At 41.6% G+C, this 22,839-nt stretch overlaps 1 protein-coding gene across 1 annotated transcript; it reads right to left on the bottom strand.

Moving 5' to 3' along the window:
- Window positions 1–10,683: 10,683 nt before the first annotated feature.
- On the bottom strand, window positions 10,684–14,430 carry TMEM35A (transmembrane protein 35A). Its single transcript, XM_063431019.1, has 2 exons — window positions 14,206–14,430; window positions 10,684–11,552 (listed from the first exon to the last, which is right to left on the bottom strand). The coding sequence occupies exons 1-2, from the start codon at window positions 14,323–14,325 to the stop codon at window positions 11,184–11,186; spliced, it is 489 nt and encodes a 162-aa protein (XP_063287089.1). The 5' UTR covers window positions 14,326–14,430; the 3' UTR covers window positions 10,684–11,183.
- Between the last annotated feature and the right edge of the window lie 8,409 nt (window positions 14,431–22,839).

The following is a 22,839-nucleotide window of genomic DNA, read 5'->3' as shown; positions in this document are numbered from 1 at the left end:
GTCCTGGCACTATAGGGTCTTTAAGTCCCCCCACCCTCAGGGTTCCACTCTCGCCGGGCTGAAGGGAGAGGAAGGGGTTAAACTCTTACCTTTCTCCAGCGCCGGGCTCCTCGGCGCTGGGGAATTCTCCTCCCTCTTCCGACGCCAGCGTGCGCATTCAATCAGTCCATAGTAAAGCATTTCTCAATGCTTTCCTATGGACGTCAGCGTTTTCTCACTGTGATTTCCAGTGAGACAGCCACTAGAGGCTGGATTAACCCTATTGTAAACATAGCAGTTTCTTTGAAACTGTTATGTTTACAGCTGCAGGGTTAACCCTAGATAGACCTGGCACCCAGACCACTTAATTGAGCTGAAGTGGTCTGGGTGCCTATAGTGGTCCTTTAAGGGATGCATTGAGTGTGTGTAAGAGATGCATTGTGTTTTTGTGTGTGTAAGAGTAAGAGAAGCAGAGAAAAAAAAAGTGGCAGATTAAATAAACCAGCCACCCATATCCCTTACCCCAAATCACCTATAGTACTGTAGGCAACGAAATATATGTAAAAACTCCACGGTACCTAACATCTATAAACTTTTATATATATAGAAGTATACTGCACTAACTGAACTGCAGGATGAGATCTGGGTTTTTTGGTCATGCTAATTGCCTATTACATTCCAAGACGCTCTGATACCGTCTCGGTCTCATGACGAATTATGGCTCTTAGGCTAACAAATATACCTACCGACCATCACCTAAACCCTGGGTCACCTGCAGTCTATCCTACTATAGCAGTATACAGTATTCTCTTATTTTTCTTTACAGGGTATTACAAATGCGGCTAATTTCTATCCTCCAGTGCTAATCTTGTAATCGATTTAGCATATCTGGGGAGTGTTATCATCTTATCGCCACAAATACCCTTCTCTCCTAATACTCTTCCATATCCCGCTGGAGGGTTTATATAACTATCTTCCCCATCATAGGAGTTATAACAGATCTATCTATTCAGTGGTTTATACAGAGTATCTATTGTCATGCAACTATTTTCAACATACTATCTATACACTTTCCACGTTACAAATTGGATCTAATATAGTAAGAGGACAGTTGGTCCTATTTTTAACATTTGTTTATCTATCATCACTATTGTTTTTTGTGTGTTTGTCACTTAGGTAGTACATTTATATTATACACTTTTATATATTTTCTGTTCCTTATGAGGGACTAATAAAGATTAGATAATTTTATTATTTTTGCTCTGTACTTAGACATTGTTCATCTACTTTATTTAGAGAAATTTTCTCTTTAGATTACCAGGTCTATATGGGTGGCTGGTTTATTTCATCTGCCACTTTTTTTTTTTTTAGTCCCTCTTTCTCTATTCCGTCTTCTGGGGTTATGCCCCGTAGTATCCGACAACCATTACGACTCTGGTGGAGCGGTTTGTCCCACTCCTAACCATTGTTGTATCTTTTTCGAGTAAGAGAAGCAGTTTGTGTGTGTGTGTGTGTGTAAGGGATGCATTGTATGTTTCTGTGTGTAGGGATGCATTGTCTGTTTCTGTTTGTGTATGTGTGTATAGGGATGCATTATGTGTGTGTGTGTGCAGAGATGCCTTGGGTGTTTGTGTGTGTGTGTGTGTGTGTGTCGGGATTGTGTGTTTCTGTGTGTAGGGATGCATTGTGTGTTTCTGTATGTGTAGGGATGCATTGTGTATGTGTGTGTGTAGTGTGAAAGAGAGAGTTTGTGGGGTAGGATGGGGGCTGAGTCTTGACGGGGCTCACAGGGGAGCAGCTCTTTAATTTTATTATAATATTTATTTAACTTATTTTTTTTAAGATTTGTGTCTTACAACCCTCTTTAGTGTATCTCTTAAAAGCCGCTTGCGTGTCTCTTACTCCCCCTGGCCCCTTTGTGTTTTTTACTCTTCCCAGCTCCCTGTGTGTGTCTCTTTCACCCCCAGACCCCTCTGTGTGTCTCCCTCATTAGCAACTATTTTGCCCCTCTTTCAGCCTCTCTGTGTGTCGTTCCACTCCCCCTATCCCTTATGATCTCTTTCACTCCAACCCCCCCATCCTTTAGTGGTCACCTCTCCACCCCCTGTCCCTTAGTGCTCTCCCCTCCTGTCCCTTAGAGTTCTCCCATCCCCTCCTGTCCCTTAGTACTCTTCTCTACCCCTGTCCCTTAGAGCTCTTCTCTACCCCGTCCCTTAGTGCTCTCCCCTGCCCCCATGTCCCTTAGTGCTCTCCCCTGCCCCTGTACTTTAGTGGTCCTCTCCCCCCACCCCACCCCCTACTTAGTGTTCGTCTCTACCCCCACCCTCCTTAGTGGTCTTCTCCCACCAACCTCCTTAGTGGTCTTCCCACCTCCCTCTGCTTAGTGCTCATCTCTCCCCTAACTCCCCTTCTTAGTAGTCCTCCTCCTCCCCCTCCTCAGTGGTCCTCTCCCCTCAATGGTGTGCCTCCTACCTCCCTGTGTAGCGTGGCTGGGCAGAGCGCGGTACAGGAGCTTCAGTTTCCTGTACCCGGCAGGACTGACAGAAAGGGCTCTCTCAGTGAGCACTTCCTGTCAGTCCAGCCGGATACAGGAAACAGAAGCTCCTGTACCGCGCCTGCTCCACTCGGAAACGCTACATTGAGTGATTGGTAGGAGGGAGCGCTATGTGCTTCCTTCCTGCCTGTCACTCTAATCTTGGATTGCGCTCACCCCCTTGCCCCCTCCCCTTCCTCCTCCCCCCACCTCCCCAGCCATGCGACCTAACGCGTCACAGGCGTCATGCCTTATGGACGCACCGGCCTGACTGACAAGGGCACATGCCAGGATTGTCTTGGGAGGGGGAATTACCCAGGACAGTCTCTAACTTGCCAGGACTGTCCCGGCAAAAATAAGTATTTTATCAATGTCATTATGCAGCTCCAGGCCCATGGAATAGGCCCATAGACCTAAAAAAAATCTTCACTTCTTACATGCTCCTTCTCTATGATGTTGTAGAGAGCAGTGTTAAGTTTAAATTTCAATATCGTTTTAGTCAGTCTTTTGAATAAAAAGCCATTTTAGTTTTAGTCGTATTTCAGTCATCTGAATTTTTTAGTCTAGTTTCAGTAGACTAAAATTGTTAGTCAACAAAATAAACACTGGTAGCGAGTTAACTAAGTATGGAAATTTAGGAGGGATGCAGGTGAACAAAGCTTGTCTGAAATGGCTAGCTATAAAATTGTTCACTTAAAGCTGACTTTGTGCACTCTACAAATGATCTTGCTGCTTCTATTTCTCTAACAGCCCAACATCTTCCTGCCATCATGTAGCAGTTTGGCATGCCCCCTTTCTGCTACACTCACTCACTACATCCACCTCTTCTCTGTCCCAAGCTGCATAGCAGGTGCCAACTTCAGTCAGCTGGTAAGAAGGGAAGGAGAGGAGTGGAAAATGAGTCCTGAGCAGAGACGATTCAGAATTTGTGATTAGCAAGACAGATTGAAAGCTGTGAGGCTTGTAAGGTGGACAGATAGAGTGAGAGATGAAAGCGAGAGCTTGATTAGGGTATGAGTATTCTTAAAAATGCATCCTGCAAGTGTCCCTCCACCACCAAATACAACACACCCAGGACGTATGGCTGTTATAATGCTCTATCAGAACGATTCTGTAATAAGGCCCATCATCATAATGCCAGGCTCAATAAGCTCTTAATCTAGCCCTGGATCATCCATCAGGAGTGTGATTACCTTTCAGAATGGAACAATCAGTGGACAATTAATTATCATTACTGGGATTTACATAGGCACCATATGCAGCATATTCCCAAACAATGAATGACAGAATGAATCAACAGAATGATCTATCACTGCTCTGTCATGCATACCAACAATTGTAGAAGCATTTTTTGCTCCAACAAAAGTCCCCTTCGGCAAAGATGTTGGACAGCACTGCTGAGGGGTAATAATTGGTTTAGAGGTATACAGCTGAAGAAATAAGGTAGGGTTGTTCATATAAGTAGGTAATTAAGCATTTACACCAAGGGGTGCACAAAAGGTAGATCCCCAGATGCTGCAGAACTACAACTCCCATGATGCTTTGCATGCCTTTAGAATGACAAAGAATCATGGAAGCTGTAGTTTTAAAACATCTGCGGACCTACCTTTTGGGCACCCCTGATCTACACTTTGCCTGCTCGATGAAGCATATGGGACTTAAGTGTTTTGACATTAAATTCCATCTGTCAGGTTTGTTTCATGCATTATTATTCCATTAAGAAACATGTTGTGCTTGCCAATAAATTATTTTTTCTTGTGTGTTTTAATAGACAGTAATGTCCCTCTTCTTTCTGTTTAGATACTTTAGCTGCCCTTCTGTGCTTTCTACTTTCCTGAAATCTTTCCTGATTTATTTTTTTGTCCTCTGCTCTGCCCTACAATGACCTGGGATTTCTAGGAGCAAAAACATGGAAGGAAAGTAAATGAAGCTTTCTGGATGGTCTGTCTGCTACAGTAACATGGACTATCACCCCATCTTGCACTGCTATAATTGTCTATTCTTCCTTTGATAAACACCTGGATGGAAATAAAACGTACAAAAGGCAGTTAGTCTAGACTCTGGAGTACCATGTAAATGAACCAACACTGATCATTCCTACAGCAACAATGCAATAGAGAGAAACAAAGGTGTAAATGATGTTTGTGCACATCTAACAGTCAACAGTGAAAGTCAAAGTGAGATTACTATAAAGCAGCAATTAATGATTAAAACAATAACACTTCCACCCTGAAGATTGATACTGCTCTCTTTGATTGAATTTGCATGCTTGTTATGAGTGCACACTGTTTTTTTTATCATTTTACCCTTTGTTTTATATATTGTTTTATTTTTCATTTTATAAACCTGTTGTTTTTTATTTCTGGCTCTGCGAGCTGATGTTAAATTAGATATGAACAGCATATTACTCCACTACCCAACATTTTGCTGACAGGTGACAGCCTTCTCCATTATTATGTTGCACTTTCCTACAAGACGATTAACATTACTGTGTATCTCCATAGTTGCAGCCGACCAGTATTTAGGCAACTGGAATAGTCGACTTGCGTTTACCTTAGTGTCACGTGTGAAAGTCCTTATTGACACTTGGGGCATTTCATGACTACAGTTACACACGATACATCAATTGACGGGCTCAAACTTACTGTTTTTATTTTGGTGTATTTAAAATGTATAAAATGTGCTGTGCCTCTGACATGATCCGTTCCTATTTCTGTAATATTTTGGTGAATTTGCTGACTTGGCTTCACCTGTCTGTACGTTTATTAAAGCAAGGCCAAAATAAAAAATGTAAACAAAATAAAAATAACACTAAAATTAGGACCCAAATTTAAATTGATGGAGAGATATGAAAATTCAAGAAGTGGAGAGGAATTTCGAAATAATCTTCTGAAATTAGGACAGGAGCTGACACAGGGATAAAAAAAAGACGTTAAACGTGATTATTGTCAGAGCTAATATCACCAAGGAATATTAAGATTTGACAGACATATAAGGAGTCAACATTATAAATAATAGACAACCACACAAACATCAACATGGCTGTCAGAGATAAACAGTGCAGAGAACAGTGAACATAGAGCTCTCCCACCTATCTATCCTCACTAATACACAAGTATGTCCCGACTAGGCCCCTACGCTTTGCGAAGACTTGCGCCTATCCACTGTTCGTACTTCCACCTCTGATGCTCTCATTCAAGATTTCTCTATAAAAACAACAAAAAAAGGAAGTGAATGGCGCTTACACAGTAAAAACAAAAACACAGTACTGGAGTGAAAAAGGTGTTCCCCAACACCCTAAAGTCAAAATGTAAGAAAAGTATTAGAAGCAACAAGTGCCAAAATACACACAACACTCCCTGTGTATAAAAATATAAAATAATACTTATACATGTACAGATATATGTGGGGGATGTCCCATGTAGTCAGTACCTACAATAATAAAAAAGGTACATAGTATAGACTGTACATACAAAGAGAGAAATATGGAGGTAATTGGATACACTCACGGATTTCAGAGCCGTACCAGGCTCTGTATTTAGTGCCCAAGGGTGCCTCAAAAGGCTTTGCTGGAGAATCCTGGATGATATCTCCCAGAGATAGAAGGAACAGCAGCAGAGTGATGGTAAAAAAGTGTAGATTTATTGTAAATGGAAATTAAAATAGTAACTGTGCAGGTCCCATATGGTGACTCACAGATTCACAGTCATGCAGACGCGTTTCAACTCAGTCCGAGTTTTCATCAGTGCATAAAATCATCCAGTTGCAGAATTTAAACCGGAACAGCAACTGGATGATTTTATGCACCCTTGGGCACCCTTGGGCACTAAATACAGAGCCTGGTACGGCTCTGAAATCCGTGAGTGTATCCAATTACCTCCATATTTCTCTCTTTGTATGTACAGTCTATACTATGTAAGATTTCTCTATGACTGCACTGTTCCTGTGGAACTCCCTTTCCTCCTCCGTTAGATGCTCACCCAGTCTCCAGTCCTTAAAGAAAATCATTAAAATTCACTTTTTCACAAAAAGCATATCAATTAAACTGTTAATGGTTCCAAAGCCCCCCATACTAAGTCTTCATTGAATACTATTCTACCAATCTACTTCCCTAATACTTCCCTTACCTTTTGTGTAACTTTACCCCACTCCCTCTAGCATGTAAGCTTATTGAGCAGAGCCCAGACCCTCTGTTTCTGTGCGTCAAACTTGTCTGGTTATAATTACATGTAAAATATATATTTTTTATCTTTTCCCCCACGCTGCGCCGGTCTCAACACAGATAGCCCTGTCTGGCCCGCCTCCATGGCTGAGAGCATCAGTCTTGATGATCTCAGCCAATCCATGCTTTCCCATAGGAAACCATTGGCAGGCTATTGCGTATGCATGGTAAAACGCTTCGCTGGTCTATTCAGCATCCCCTCGTAGAGATGCATTAAAGCAATGCATTTCTATAGAGAAGTTCAGCACCTCCATGCGGAGCATGGAGCACCTCTAGTGGTCATCTGAGTGGCTGCACCTAGAGGTGTACTAGGCAGCAAAGTATAAAACAAACCTTTAAGCTATGATACTAAAACCACTACAGTAAACTGTGACTTTAGTGTCCCTTTAAAGTTTTCACGTTTTGTTTTATTTGGCTGGGCCAGATCAGAAATACCTGCCTTAAATATGCCTTTAACTGTAACTACCATGATTTTCATGAAGTCCACATGACGTCCTTATTTTTTATGTAATATTGCAAAGACAATGAAAACAGTAAGAGTGCAATTAACAATATCAACAGAAATGTACATCAATTAGGAAATTACACATAAGTCAAAAAATTATTATTATTACATTAGTAATACGACATTTCAATGTGTAGAGTACATTAGTCATGGATCTGAGACCTTTTATGGTATCACTACTCATAAAAAATCTAGAGCCTTTGAGCTTTTGAAAATCAGAAGCAGCTTTTATATCATGCCTTTGGAAGAGAGATCATGTGATGATAATCCAAACCCATATCCCAAAAAAATATCAGAGGCTCCAGTCTTGTTTAGATTATTATAGAAGGAATATTTTAATGTGAAGAGCAAGAGTAATGTGTCGGGGGCAGGCTGCTTTAATTAAGTACACAGTGGACTGTAAATCCTATAATGGGAATCACTGTCCATGACATACTTAAAGCAGGCATACCCTAAACCAAAGTCCTCTCTAATCTCTAACTATCTCTACATCTCCAAACTAAATCAAACTTAACCCTCACCCTCAACTGACCCTTTACAAACACTTCACCTAAAACTAACCCTGCACCAACCCAAAGTCAGAGGGATTCCCTTTGCTGAAATCAGTGCTGACACCAGCAGAGAGATTTCACAGCTTACACCGTACAGAGGTTTTTTTTGTACTTTATAATCACAGAATGAGAGGAGATCTCCCTTTCATTACTGTAATTGTGCTGTGATTTCACTAATAATATTAGAGCTCCACAGAGCTCATGGTGTAAGCACTGGGTAAACTCCCTGCACCTTATGGAAACGTCTGGGAAGTTGCAAAGTACTTCAAAAGGGGACATTGTGACTATCATGATATGATACGAAAGATTTTTATTAAAGGAATCTTTTTGACATGAGGTGAAGCCAGGGACGATACGTCAACAGGAATTGTCCCAGTGCCTTGTAAATAACGAACAAGTATCACATGTGCATATTTATTCAAATAGCCATTGAAAATAGACATGAATGTTCATATGATTTTCTTTTATTTATCCTGTTTTGTTATACTGAACCATATAGCTGTCAAATCCTGAATTCCCTTTATGGTTTTGGCTATGAGCGACATTTTGGTGGGAGCACAAAGAGTGAAGATTTTCAGTGATCTTTTTAGAATATACAGTCATAAACTATAAATTGATTTTGTTAATGAGAAATACACAAAACACCATGTTAATATTTATGATTCAACCATTTGCCAATATGTGATATTATTTTATGTAACGACTGCATTGATTTTCAGCAGAAGAAGCACCCTTTCAGTGACACACCATAGTTGGACTGGCAAGTAGGCGATAAAAGAGGCAGCGATGCCTGGAACTTCAACTCTGAGCAGGCCCTCCTCGAGCCACCAGGGAGATCAAAAGATTTGCCTGCAGCACCATGCACTCCCTCACTGAGTAAGGGTTGAGGTTTGGACCAATATCAAAAACAGAGCACTTTAGGCTGTCCCCCAGGCAATTCTCGATGACTCAGAATGCCAAAGCTGGCGCTATAGGTCATTGACCGAGGGGACTGCGAGGGCACTCGTACTGATATTGGTACAGACAATGGACCACCAGAAATCCATCTCACCATCCACTGTACCACAAGGGAACGTAAGCAAGGGGCAGGGCAAGACATACGCACACAAAATACTCAGACTCCCCAACATACACAAAATTCACCTCAACATACACATCACTCGACCAACACACACAAACACACTCAGCCCCCGTAATCAAATTTCAGCCTACTGCACACACATCACTCAGTTAACAGATACACACCACTCACACAAACTGCCACCCTGCCTAGGGCCCTAGGCCAGGGCCGGATTAAGAGCCCAGTGGGCCTGGTGCTGACAATTATAATGGGGCCTAATTACAGAATCTTATCGACGAAAAACACTAAAACAGTCATACCTCCCAAGCGTCATGTATCTGATGGAGTTGGTGTTGGAGGGAAACTCAAAGGATGCAGCTATAAGAAAACACATACTCTATGCTAATCTCTTTATCTAATTTATGCTTTCATCTATTAAGTAAATCCATACCAACAGCAGTGTCCAGTGAAGCAGGAAGCCAATGGGCAGGGTAAAAGAGTAGGCCACTGATGCGAATCACATGACCAGAACTGCCAGAAGGGGGCGAACATGCCCAAAAAGGGGGTATGTCTGTCCAAAGAATTGGAAGGCCAGCCTGGCATCAGTGTCCCTATGCATCACAGTGTCAGTGTCCCCATGTCACCCAGTCCCCTAGTCTCCCAGTGTCTGTGTCCCCATTTCTGCCAGTGTACCCATGTCACAGTGTGTCCCGTGTTACTAGGATACATGGGGACACAGAGACACGGGGACACTTGGAGACATGGGTGCACTGAGACACTTGGGGACACTGGGACACATGGGGGCACTTGTGGATACAGACATGGGGACACTGAGAGACATGGAGACATGGGGACACAGACATTTGGGGACACTGGGAGAAATGGGGTCACAGACACATGGGGACGCAGACACTGGGAGAAATGGGGACACAGAGATATGGGGACACAGACACTGGGAGACATGGGGACACTGAGACACTAGGGACACTGGCTGGGAGACATAGGGACACTGGGAGGCATGGGGACACAGACACTGGCTGGGAGACATGTGGACACAGACATATAGGGACACTGGGAGCCATGGGGACACTGGCTGGGAGGCATGGGGATACTGGGAGCCATGGGGACACTGAGACACTAGGGACACTGGCTGGGAGGCATGGGGACACTGGGAGATGTGTCCCAATGTGTCTACCTATGTCTCACAGCGTCCCCATGTGTCTGTGTCCCCATGTCTCACAGTGTCCCCATGTGTCTCAGTGTCCCCACGTCTCCCAGTGTCCCCTAGTGTCTCAGTGTCCCCATGTCTCCCTGATGCCTTTCCCCTCATCCCTCACTTCCCTGAGCTGTAGTCTGTCTGTGCAGGCTGGGAGCTGCTGTCTGAACTCTCTGACTGTGCTGTGTAGCTGCTCCCCTGTGTATCAGTGAGTAGAGAGAGGCAGGGAGGGATATGCTGTAACTTCCTATCCCTGCCTCTCTCTATACACAGTGACACCTACTGGCCGGTGCTGGTATTGCAGAGTAATCTCCGTTTATACTGAGAAACATATTTGCATTTGTATTGCCGCTAATACTGCAATACGAGCACGGTCAGGCAGCCTCAAATACAGGCTGTGCCTTAAAATACCAGTCAGGAGGAAAACCTAAGAGTAGTGTTTTTAAAAAAAAAAAAAAAAAAAACATTTTTTTTTTTAAATGGGCCTATTCCATGGGCCTGGGCCTGGGCCTGGGCCTGGAGCTGCAGCTCCATCAGCGCCTATGTTAATCCAGCCCTGCCCTAGGCAACCTTAATCCAGCTCTGCAACGCACACAAAACACACACTGCACCAGTAATTGTGACATGAGAGAGATCTCCATTTGTTTGGGGTTTACCCCGAATTAAAATAATTTTATTACTTAAGACTGATCCCCAAATGTTTGACCACCTCCCTTTCAAGCTCCTTTTTGACTGTCCTGAAATGTTTAAAAATGTAAAGCCTCTCATAAGAATGCAGATATGTCTGCCATGTCGACAACAGAAATTGATATGAGTTCCCTGAATGTCAAAAACTCCTATTACATATGGTAAGACTAGTAGGATTATTCACTAAAGTGAGAATTCAAAATGAATTTCAAATTTAAGGCCAGAGAAGATGAACTGAAAGCACGGGTGACTTAGACAATGTTTCTTGCTTGGTTATTTTGACCTTAACTTTGGATTCTCACTTTAGTGATTAACCTTGTATATTTATTGGATGTATTGTATTTCAGGGCAGATTGTGTTATCTTAAGGCTCATGGAGCAGCTGTAGGGGATTCCAAAAGCATCCAAAAGAGAAAAAGATAATTTGGAGTTTAGGACACCTTCATTTTGTTGGGTTCCCGTGAGTTTGCCCCAATGCCTCCTCGTATTACTTTCTTTTCATATGGTTCTTCTTCTGGTTGCCGGGATACAAGGAGGCGACAGGTAAGAAGAATCCCAAAGACAAGTGCATGGGCATAACGTTTTAAGGGATCTCCAACCAACTGGTGGAAAAACAGAACAATGAGAACAAGAATCAAGAGGATGAAGTTGGCAACATCCCTAGGCTTCCCAGGAACCAATGTTAGGACAATCCCACAGGCTAGCTCAAGTGAACCGATCGTCTTGCGAAGGAAAACAGAAGTAATGCCAAGCTTCTTCAGTGCTGGGAGTGCTTTCACATAACTTTTATATGCCCGCTTCTAAAACAAAAGATAAAAATATAGTTCAGCATGCAAGAAGGACGAGAGAGAGAGTGTGTGTGTATCCATAACCATATTTTCAAAACAAAACATGTAATATCAATTTATATGAAGCTGAAGTTTTTACTAAGGTAAAGTAGTAACACCTTTGGGTTCTATAGACATAGATTAATCACTCTTTATTTGGTTGTTTATGATGCTTTCAGAGGCGCTCTATGGCATTACTTAAAAGGAAATCATAGTGTTTTCCTTGCACTATAGCCCCCCCATGATGCAGAAGGGGTTACTCCTTCTGTAACTTATCCCAATCCAGCGCTGATGCCCCTTGGCGCTGGCTCATGTCTTCCTTCACTCATTTCCCACTGATGACAGCTGGCAGGGGAGACCTAATGCGCATGCACGGCAGCGATCACATTAGTGACCCCCATAGGAAATCATTGTATAATGCTTTCCTATGGGGTTTTGGGTGACGCTGGACTTTCTAATGCATAGCGTGAGAACTTCCACCATCAGTTAGGCATCTAATGGCCTGGAAGTCCCTCTAGTGGATATCTTGTAGACAGTTACTAGAGGTGGAGTTAAACCACCAAGCTAATTATTGCAGTTAATTAATAACTGCAATAATTAGCTTTCCTGGGTTGAGGAACCTGGGACATTGCACCCAGACCACTGCTATTTATATCTATATCTTTATCTATATACACACACACTGCCAATACCCTCCAGTAGCATGCAGATTTGATTGTCTAGTAGAGCAGCCAACAAGCCACTGCCAACTATGACATATATAATAGGCTGATTAAAGTAACACTATAGCATTAGGAATGCAAATACATATTCCTAAAATGCCCTATTTGCAGGTTTGTTTTGAAAAAATCTAAAATATATATATATATATAATTTTTTTTTTTACTTACCTTTACTTAAGATGTTCATCTTCTGTGACATCAACCAGCTCTTGAGCCAATGGCCAATTCAATACTCCTCATAGGGCAGTATTGTAAACTAATGTGCATGTGTGGCGAATGCTGAGCGCACATCCAAATGCTTTACATAGGAAACCATTGAATTCAATGCTTTCCAATGAGCTTTCGCATCACCTGACCAAGTTTAATCGGTCACTGCATCGGACATGCTTCAAGAAATCAGACAGTAGAGGTTTATTTAACTATGCAATGTAAAATAACTGCTATGTTTTACATTGGAGGATTAAAATGACAGGGCCACTGTAATTAGACCATTGGGATGAAGTGGTTGAGTGATTTTAGCGTTCCTTTAAGACCGTCTCAGCTACAGCTTGTGTCACCCGAAAAGAAAGGCCCTGCTGATAAACATGTATGACAATATATACCAATACAGGGTCTTTAACAATCAGATTGTAATGATGATATGGCTTGCTGGTGGGCCATAAAGGGTTAAAGCTAATAAGCAGCAGAGAGATGTAAATGTAGACAAGGAATGCCACTTTGAGGTTCCTTACCCAATTATATATAGAGAGCAGCTTTTTCTACATGCATTATTTCCTTTGTTTAATATTTTTTGTGCATGTACAGTAAAATAAAGACATTATCCTACAGTAGAATTTCCTCATTATCAGCTACTCTAGTAATTTTAACAGAATAATAACAGTACACAAATTAAGATATCTGCATTTTTTCTCGCAATATCAATTTAAAACATGAATCACAATTTCTATTCTCTCTGCCATCATTTGGCAATGAGGTTGGTGCAAACACCTCAATAAATGACATGTAGTACATATTAATATTTTTCTAAAAGAACAAGCCCAAATAAACATAAAAAAACATTTAGTGTATTCATGTATCCCTGTGCTGTATATTTCATTATAGAGTGTTGTATTTGTCTCTGTTCTGATTGCATACTATTGCATCAATATTTTGCAGTGCAAGGGGTACAGCTTTCTATCCCTCCCCCTATCTTAATAAGGAGACTAAATGGGACACATGCACAAAGAGATGGGGGTGGGGAGGGGGTGAAGATGATGGAAGCAGTGACAGTTAGGGATGAAGACAAGCACATCTACAAAGCAAATTGCAGAGGTTCCAAAATGTAAATACATAAATACATTGTACAGTGGAAAAGGGAAGTGCAAAAAATGATCCATCTAAGCAACAAGCAAACTGTTAATGCTGGTCTCCTGGGCAGTAAACAGTTAATAGAACGCCTGGGATTAGTCTTGCTGTCGCTAATAAAGCCACACTGAGAGATAGATTACCCTTATAATAAAGACATCCGCCCCATTGAAATGGTTTATGTAAAATGAGATCTCCTGTAAAGTGGGATGCTGCAGCGGGGATTCCTATGGCACACAGGGTACCGATTTTTTTCTGGAATGGGTGTAAAACAAATCAGATTGGAAATACAAGACAGGCCTATGTATAGTGCATGGAGGTAAGTGCGCGACCTGGGGGGGCATGGAGGGGTAGACTGATTGATTGAAAACTAGAAACACATAAATACATTATTGTATATATTATATATACACACACACACACACATATATAGCATGCAATTCATAACACATGTTGCTATGTTTCCCTCTCCCTTTGTTCTCCACCTGACCATCTCTTTTAAAGCATCCTTTACCCTCAGTTCCCCAGACTCTGTCCCCATCAGCCCTCCCCCCTCTCACCATCTCGCTGTATGCATCCTTGCTCAGTCTGGGAGTCAGTTTAATGGTTCCCATAAAGACGAAGAAAAGCCCCAGTGCCATAGAGAGGGCCACTATTGTCACAGTGCGTGGGGATGCCATGGGGGCAGCTGACCCTCTGACAGCCCCCTTTACAAGTAGAGAGCAGCTCTGTCCAGCTCCTTCTCTGTAATGACAGGATAGGCGCCTGCGTCTTGCAGATTAAGGCAGCGGTGCTCCCATGGTCCTAGTGCCTCCTCTCCTGCACCTATCCTGGTTTGTAATTCACCATTCAACCTTTTATGTATCATTAGAGAATAAATTGCACACACAACAGTAAAGAAAAATAATAATAAACTACACACTCATCAGTAAAGAAATAACAAGCTACACACTCATCGGTAAAAAAATAAATAAAAATAAACTACACATTCATCAGTAAAAAAAAAAAAAAACTATACAAAATCTTCAGTAACAAATATGATACATTTACACTTACCAAAAAATAAAATAAAAAAAGACTACTAGTCTAATAGCCTGCTGGGAGGGTGCCAGTAAACTTAGTATGTCGAGGGAGAAGGAAAGGCTCACTCCACATTTCTCCTGCTTTCTCAACACTGGACATTGGGATTAGGAGTCTTTTCCTCCCTTCTCAGGCAGCAGGTAAAAAACAAACAAAAAAATAGTTTGTGTGTAATGTGTACATTTATGTATCTTAATTTGTGTGTTTGTGTTAGTGTGAGTCAATGTGTGTCCATTGCATGGACAATGTAGAAGGTATTATAGCAATAACATAAAATAAATAAAGACTTACACAATAAAACACAAAGAGACTGTAAATGGATATAATGACATTGGCTTTATATTTAAAAAGTTTGAGAGGCATTGCATATAACTATTCCAATAAAAAAAATATCAAAATTGAATAAACCTTAAAATAACTTTAAAACCAAGCTTAAACAAATACAATCCGCCCTGAGAGCCAGATTGTTACCATTGCCTCAAAATTTGAGGCACCCTTATCCATTGGCTTAAAGCCTATGGCAGATTATTGGGAGTGTGGGATACTTGTCCTTTTAAGATGAGGAAAGAGGTTTAACCCACCAAAAATGCTGCCCTATATATGACTATAGTGCTGTGTGCGCTTAGAAAATGCTAGTCAATTACATTATTTGATTTCTGCCTATACCTGCCTCTGCCTAAACTACCTGTCCTATGTGACCTAAAATTGACCCCACTACTATGTCCAGCATTAGACTGTTACAGAATGTACCTAGTCAATTAACTAGGTACACGTGTGCTTCGCTGGGTTATTCAGGGGTCAAGGTGTGGCACGCATCGCTAGGGCATCAGTAACGGTTGTTGCGATGCCCTCATGAAGGTCTATGCAGGAGTCCGTGCGGACAGTGCTCTGATTAGAGCACTTGTCCATGAGGGCACTCTAGAGCAGGGAAAACCGCAATATATATAAGGCGCCTTGAGGTGATATTTGGCTCCAGAAGAAAGAAGAAAAGTTTAATTGTAGAGCTGTTTTTCTTTTTATTTCCCTTTCAGTGTATTTTATTGAGAGGTTATCGGCGGAGCATTTGATTGAGGGCGTTAAGAGGAGGGCATTCAGCAGTGGAGGTGCTGAATGGCTCATGCAGTGTCTGTTTACTGCCCCTTCCTCTCAAATGGATTCATGCCCACAAGATTCATTAGTAGATATTAAAGAGCCTGAGGAGGAGGAAGCTGCTAAAGGGGCTTTAAAAAAAAAAAAATATGGTGGCCTGGGGGGCCTTGTAGAGATACATTTGAGACCCAGCTTTTTACCCCTGCTTTTATTTTAGCTTTTTTTGGAGCCTTTAGAATCAGTGAATTAGCTTCTGCTAAAAAGTCTTGTCATTCTGGTATCCAATTTCAAGATGTACATTTACAGGATGGAATTTTAAATTTTTTATTAAGAAGATCAAAAACTGACCAGCAAGGGAAAGGTCAATGGGTTCAGTTAGGAGCTATAGAGCATTTGTTATGCTCAGTTAAGGTAGTCAGGGTTTATTTAAGTATTTGTCCCAGGGTTCAAGGTTGTCTTTTAATACACTGGTCAGGGGTCCCTCTTTATAAATTTCAATTTGGAAAAGTTCTTCAATTATCATGTAAATGGTTGGGTATTGATGATAAAAGGATTACATCTCATTCGTTTAGTATAGGTGCTGCAACAGAGGTTGTGTCACATGGTTTGTTGAATGAGTTGAAGAAAGTGGGTCGATGGTCCTCTAACAGATTTAAAATTTATGTTAGACGTTAATTCTTTCAATTATGTTGACTTGACTTTTTTTGTTTCAGATACGAGACCTGTTATTATATGGATAGTAGGCCATTTATTCATCCACTGGGCACATAGAAGAGCTGTGGAGGGGTCCTACGGCGAAAACTTGAGTTTTGATAATGAGACTGCTTTAATGTATTAGGTTGGTATAAGGGGTTTATTAAGGGATGATGTTTGTAAAGTTTTGCAAAGCTGTTTTGGCCAAATTCTTTTGCCACATTATTATTTTTCATTATGGTAGGAATGATGTAGGCAGAGTCAAGTCAGTTGTTTTGTTTCATCAACTTAAGGAGGACTTGTTAATTATTTGGTCTAAGATAGTCCAAAGGTTAATATGGTTGCAAAATGCTAAGCTAAAAGCTTTAGAGAGAGTTCGGTGCAAGCTTAAGAAAGCCATGGAGATGTTTATGCCATCAGTTGGTGGTTTTTCTTCTTGCCATGTCGACATTGAGGGGCAGTGCAAAGGTTTGTTTATTAGGGATAGTATTAATTTATCTGATGTTGGTTTGGATATTTTTAATAATGATTTAAAGTGCATGATTGATAACGCCGTGGTCTGGTAGGGTGGGCTGCAGCATTAGTTACATGCTGCAGCGTGTGGGGGTTGAGGTCACCTGCCTAATTTAAAGGGGGGTTGGACTAGCTAAGTTTCATTATCATTTTTTTTAATAGGCTAATAGGCTACTAGGGCGGAACTCTGGTGATTCATGTTTAAATCTCTGGGGGTTTAAAGACCATACAGATTACGTGTTTTAAAGTAATTAAGTTACGTTTGTAATAATTTGTAAACTAAATAAAAGATCACGGCCTTTTCAGCACACATCGGAGTCTGTGTTTTTATTGTTATGTTTTCTGTGCCTTATTATGTTATGTATTATTTTGCTTTTATTATGTGTTGGTCTGGGTATAATGCCAGCGCTTTGCAGTTCATATCACTATATCACGTCTCCCAGCGTTTCAAATGGACAAAAAGGGGACCCAACTTTTTGGGGCGTACATGGGTTTTGTGGCCTTGGGTGGGGCTGTTCTGAGACATTTTATGTGGCTTACTAATAATACCACTCGTCGGTCTAAGCAAAAGCTGTAGTGGCTAGTCAGTGAGGATAGCACCAGTACTATCCTGTGCATGTACTCTCCTAGTATACATAAATATATATATCTATCTATCAAGGAACGTGCACTCACAGGACTTTGTAAATAAATCTTGAAGTTTTATTGTGCAATTATACACCAGACAATGTGTGTTTTAGTCCCCTGTGGGACTTTTCTCATAAGAAATAACCAAATGTGATCCTCTCTCCTATTAATGAACAGACTACACAGTAAGTATTATCCATATAAATACAATGTCTCAAAAAGGAAACCAAAAATAGAGTAACTATAAATTGTAGGTGATTTGCTACAGGCAGCTGGAAAGTAACATCATTGTCAATCTAAAACAAGCCACATGCCAAATAGAACACGGATTCATTGTATTTTCCTTACTGCGGAGAGGAGACATTCAGGATACCTGGCTTAATGATCTGGATAGGTATTCTAATTGGTCATTTGCTAATAGATTTATCTGCATGCTGTTCCTGCCATCAGTTTCTGCATAAAAGTATAAATCAAAGAAAAGAGAACTTAAAAGGTCAGCTCTCAAAAAGCAATCCTATTTACATACTATACACATTCAAGCATGGTCTGCCTCTCTGTTTAGCGATCCTCCTTACTATCACAAGCATAGTATGCTTTCTAATTAGATGGCTTCAGGATACAGCCATTATGGTATGAAATATCTGCCACGCTACAGTAAACTCCAATATCTCAATTGCCTTCAAAGTATAAGACAACCTACCAATACCTCCGACTGACTCCTCTCCCCACTTCACACTAAATCACAACACAGACTGGCATCATACACCAAGTGAAACCAACGTGCAACAAGTGATAAAATAAAATAAAAACAGAAAACTGCCCGACGTGCGTTTCAGTGCTACATAGCACCCTTGCCACGGGTAAATGCGCCATTTATAAATTTGCACGTTTATAAGGGGATCACAATCCCTCCTACATTCCCCAGAGCCAACCCAACATTTAATCCGTCTGTTTAACAGTGTGGACCAATGGGTTCTGCTCAATCCAAAAATCACGCCATTAGAGCTGTTCGTATCTTAAATAGGGGAGGGGCGCCTATGCGTTCTAATCCTAGCACAGCTAAATGGTATGCCCGCTTGTGTGATGTCATCCATAACTACAATCCAGCGGGGCGGAGTCAATCAGCTAACAAATAGATAAAACAATGGGATTTCTGGCGCTTGTCTAGCGCTTTTTAAGGTGTGCTGCCTTGCTGTAATATTCCCTGTTTCTTATCAGCGCTGAACCTTATCCTGTAAAAAGATATTGTATAAAAAGTGACGCAGGGAAGAAGAATTACTTCTCCGGCATCCCCTTTCATACAGTACTCAATCAGTTATCAGCCTACTATATGCATTCACAAAATTATAATATTCGAGTTTCCACTGTCAGGCTCTCTTTATGATAAAGCCCCCTCTACAGTAGCTAAGTTAACCAGGGCAGATGACTATCCATCTCTATACAGTATCATTCTTAGAGAGTCCAATGTGATCAGGCTTTAGCGGACATGCTAATTTAATCTAGGTAATTTAATCCAATTCTGAGTTGTTAAAACACATATGTCAACTCTGTAAATCAAGCATGGCAAACTTGTGGCCCGTGGGCCGCATGCGGCCCACAAGGACCATCTTTGCGGCCCAGCGAGCCGCGAGTACATGCCTAATGTTCCAAGCAGAGTAGGCACCTGCTCTCCCCACATTGCAGGTGCCTACCCTGCTCATTTACCCAGGCGGGGGAGAGGTCTCTGGTGGCAGCGAGGGAGCTCAGTGTTCCTGCTCCTCACAGCTCCCTCGCGCATGCCGTCTGAAGTGAAGCCGGGCGCCGGAATATGACGTCATATTCTGGCACCCGGCATCACTAAACTGCGCGAGGGAGCAGTGAGGAGCAGAAAGAAGGACTCCAAAAGGTAAGGAGCAATAAAGAAAAGAATGTGTAAGTATGTTAGTGTCTGTCAGTGTGTGTGTATGTGTGTGTCTGTCTGTCATTGAGTGTGTGTGTGTGTGTGTGTGTCAGCAAGTATGTGTGTGTCTCTCTGTCAGCAAGTATGTGTGCTTCTGTCAGTGAGTGTGTGTGTCTGTCAGTGTGTGTGTGTCTGTCTGTCTGTCAGTGAGTGTGTGTCTGTCTGTCAGTGAGTATGTGTGTGTCAGTCAGTGAGTGTGTGTGTGTGTGTGTGTGTGTCTGTCAGTGTGTCTGTCTGTGAGTGTGTGTGTCTGTCTGTCAGTGAGTATATGTGTGTCTGTCTGTCTGTCAATTAGAATGTGTGTGTCAGTATGTGTGTTTCTGTCTGCCAGTGAATATGTGTGTGTCAGCGGAAGGATCAGATTTGGCACAGGGTGCTAGAGGGGCGTGCTGTGGTTTAGTAGATTGGGGGGGGGGGGAGGGGTTGGGATTTAGTAGAGGGGGGTGCTGTTTTTTTTTATACTGTACTTTTTAAAATAAACCTACGTTTCTATGAAAATGTAAGGTATTTTATTTTTGCGGCCCACATAAACTTAAACCTTGTTTATGTGGTGCGTGCCAGACTTTGAGTTTGACATGCTTGCTGTAAATATAGCAGATAAACACATTTAGGGCCTCTTTATCAATAAGATGACATTTAAGGAGGTGCCACTCCTTAAATTCTAAAGTTGGAATATTGGGCAAAATTGTATCCAACACAATCCACTCCTTTCACATACACAATAAATTACATTATTAGAGCCTCTCACCGTTGTGTATTTGTAGTGCTCTTAGTTTACATTTCATGAATGAGGTAAATCTTCCCATAGTTATCAGTTACAGCACCCACCCTAGAGGGCTTTATTGTCCCCCAATTTTCATAGTGGCATGGCCCTTGCTGCAGCTTTGCTAAGACATTATTCCACCTCATCCATTTCTAAATATATTAGACAGGAGTTTTCTACCCATCACATTTAATTTCTGTTCAAGACTGTAGTGTGAGCTGCAATAGCTGCATTACTTGCAGTATTTTCACTTACTGCCGCGCTATTTATTTTAATAGTCTTTCAGCTGTGCCTCCAGCAGATAATCTCCTCTCTCAACATTTCTTCTTACATTATGCACCCACTTCATTTAGACTTTTTGCTTTATTTTGGAAGATTCCTATACACGTCAAAATCCCTCAGTGAGTCTCGATTCTCACTAACCTAATGTAAATTCTTCCTTATGTATGTGGTAACATTAGCGGATATCAAATACACTTATTAGTATTCTCAAGTTTAGAGTGTTTTCAAATAGAGGGAAACACCTCTATATTCTGACTGAGTATATATGTAGAAGACTCCCAGGTTCCAAAGGTAAAGCAGTAATTATAACTCTGTACTACCCCAAACATCAGCCTAGACTCGATGAAGGGTACAAATGAACTGATTGATTATGGCCCAATGGCCAGCTTATTTACACAGACCCCCAGCATGAGTTCTCCAGCAGTAACATAGTAAACCACTCCCACAACACGACCAGGAGTCTGTGTGTGGGAGATAATATAGTGTACTTTGCCTAAACTAATTATCTCCCAGGCACTACAGTTACAAAGTATAAAAACATAAAATAGAAAAAATACATATAACACATATAAGAACTCCCACAAATATGATATCCCCAGATAGACTGGATCTGAGCGCCCAAGTTGTCCAAATAGCACTCAGATCCCACGAACACAGCCGAATCGTCACCAGGGTAAAGTGTTGACCGACTGCACACATGGTGTCTGCCCAAATTAGCGCCAAAGAAATAGTGGTAGCGTTCGGTCACTTTCAGGAGTTCCATACGAACAAACTGTCCAACGGTTCCCCTGCCTCATAGGTAGCAATTGTTCACCTAGTTTGTGCGAACAATTCTACCGAATAGTGCTCTGCTGAAAGCAGGTGTTTATATGAAATCACAGGTGTTCGCGAGGTCGAGTGTCTGACTTATAGTTCCAGACACTCGACGACCAAGATGGCCGCTGTTTTCTCCAGCACGTGTTGTTCGGTTATACGAATGGTGGCCACACTGGGAGAGCACTTAAGTTTGTGGTTAGTTTGTAGTTAATGAGCCAGTGGGGTGGTTGATGTTCGCTAGATTGTAGCTGCCGAACTGGGGAAATGTATTTGTGCTCGGGAAACTATATACCACAAACTAGGAAGGAAATGTCTTGCAAATGAAAATAGTGAGTTTGACACAATGTATATGGCTCATAGTCGGTGGGCAGGAGGCCAGCTTCCACACTCCACCAGAAGTTCGTGACAAATGTCCAGGGTAAGGAGCGTTGTCACAGAGAATATCTACTAAACGGTGACAAAACTGTTTAGCAGTGATGTAGGAGCCAGCGCACATGGACTCCAGGCATGATAACCACTCTAATCTGTTGAAGTGGTTATGGTGCCTACAATGTTTAATTAATGGGACAATCCAGGTACCAATACAGCTTTAATGCATTCAATAGTTTTTAGTCTTATTAATACTCCTTATCAACTGTGTGTACAAAGCTCAGCCACTAACTACAAACCATCCTGCATTGGAAGAAGAAGACAGCCTGGGAGACATATAGTAAGGATATCACTATCAGTTTGTCTGTAATATCTCTGTCTGCAGCCAGGTTGTGAATTAAAAGCAGATCACTCAGTGCTGATAAGAAAGGCTTCTAGTGTAGTATACTGCAAAACATGTATTTTTATTTTGTGCAAAAACTATATAGATTTGAGCAGACAAAAAGTATAGCATATTCATGCCTCCCAACAACCGGGAGGTTAGAACCAGGACTGCAGTTAAAATAGTGTGGCACTCTTGGGGAAAAAGTTATAGGAAACAATGCACCTCCAGGTACTTCATAGTAGAGGCCTGCAACCTCACAATATGTAGAATATATAGCAAAATCCACAGGTTCAACAGCTTTTATGATACAGGCTAAAGGCCGTTGCCCCGAAACATTTTATTTTGTTCTATTCACAGCCTAAATAACTCGCACTTTGCATCCTATCCGTTGAACCCATGGATTTTGGTTTATATTCTACCCATGTAAAAAACGACACCCATAATGGGCAGGACAACCCAGAAAAAGGCATGCTTACATACTTACAGCCTGGCCAGCCTTCAGGAGCATGTTCACTGTATGATCTTAGTGCCCATTGCACAGCACGATCGCATCTAATGATGTATTCGCACATATTGTGCTGCCTGGGATCATGGATGCATGCCTGCCAACACTCCTGCTCTCGGTTTGACTGATTACA

The sequence above is a fragment of the Pelobates fuscus genome, chromosome 9, assembly GCF_036172605.1.
Source record: "Pelobates fuscus isolate aPelFus1 chromosome 9, aPelFus1.pri, whole genome shotgun sequence".
Classification (NCBI taxonomy): Eukaryota; Metazoa; Chordata; class Amphibia; order Anura; family Pelobatidae; genus Pelobates; species Pelobates fuscus.
This window is presented reverse-complemented; position numbering and strand designations above follow the sequence as displayed.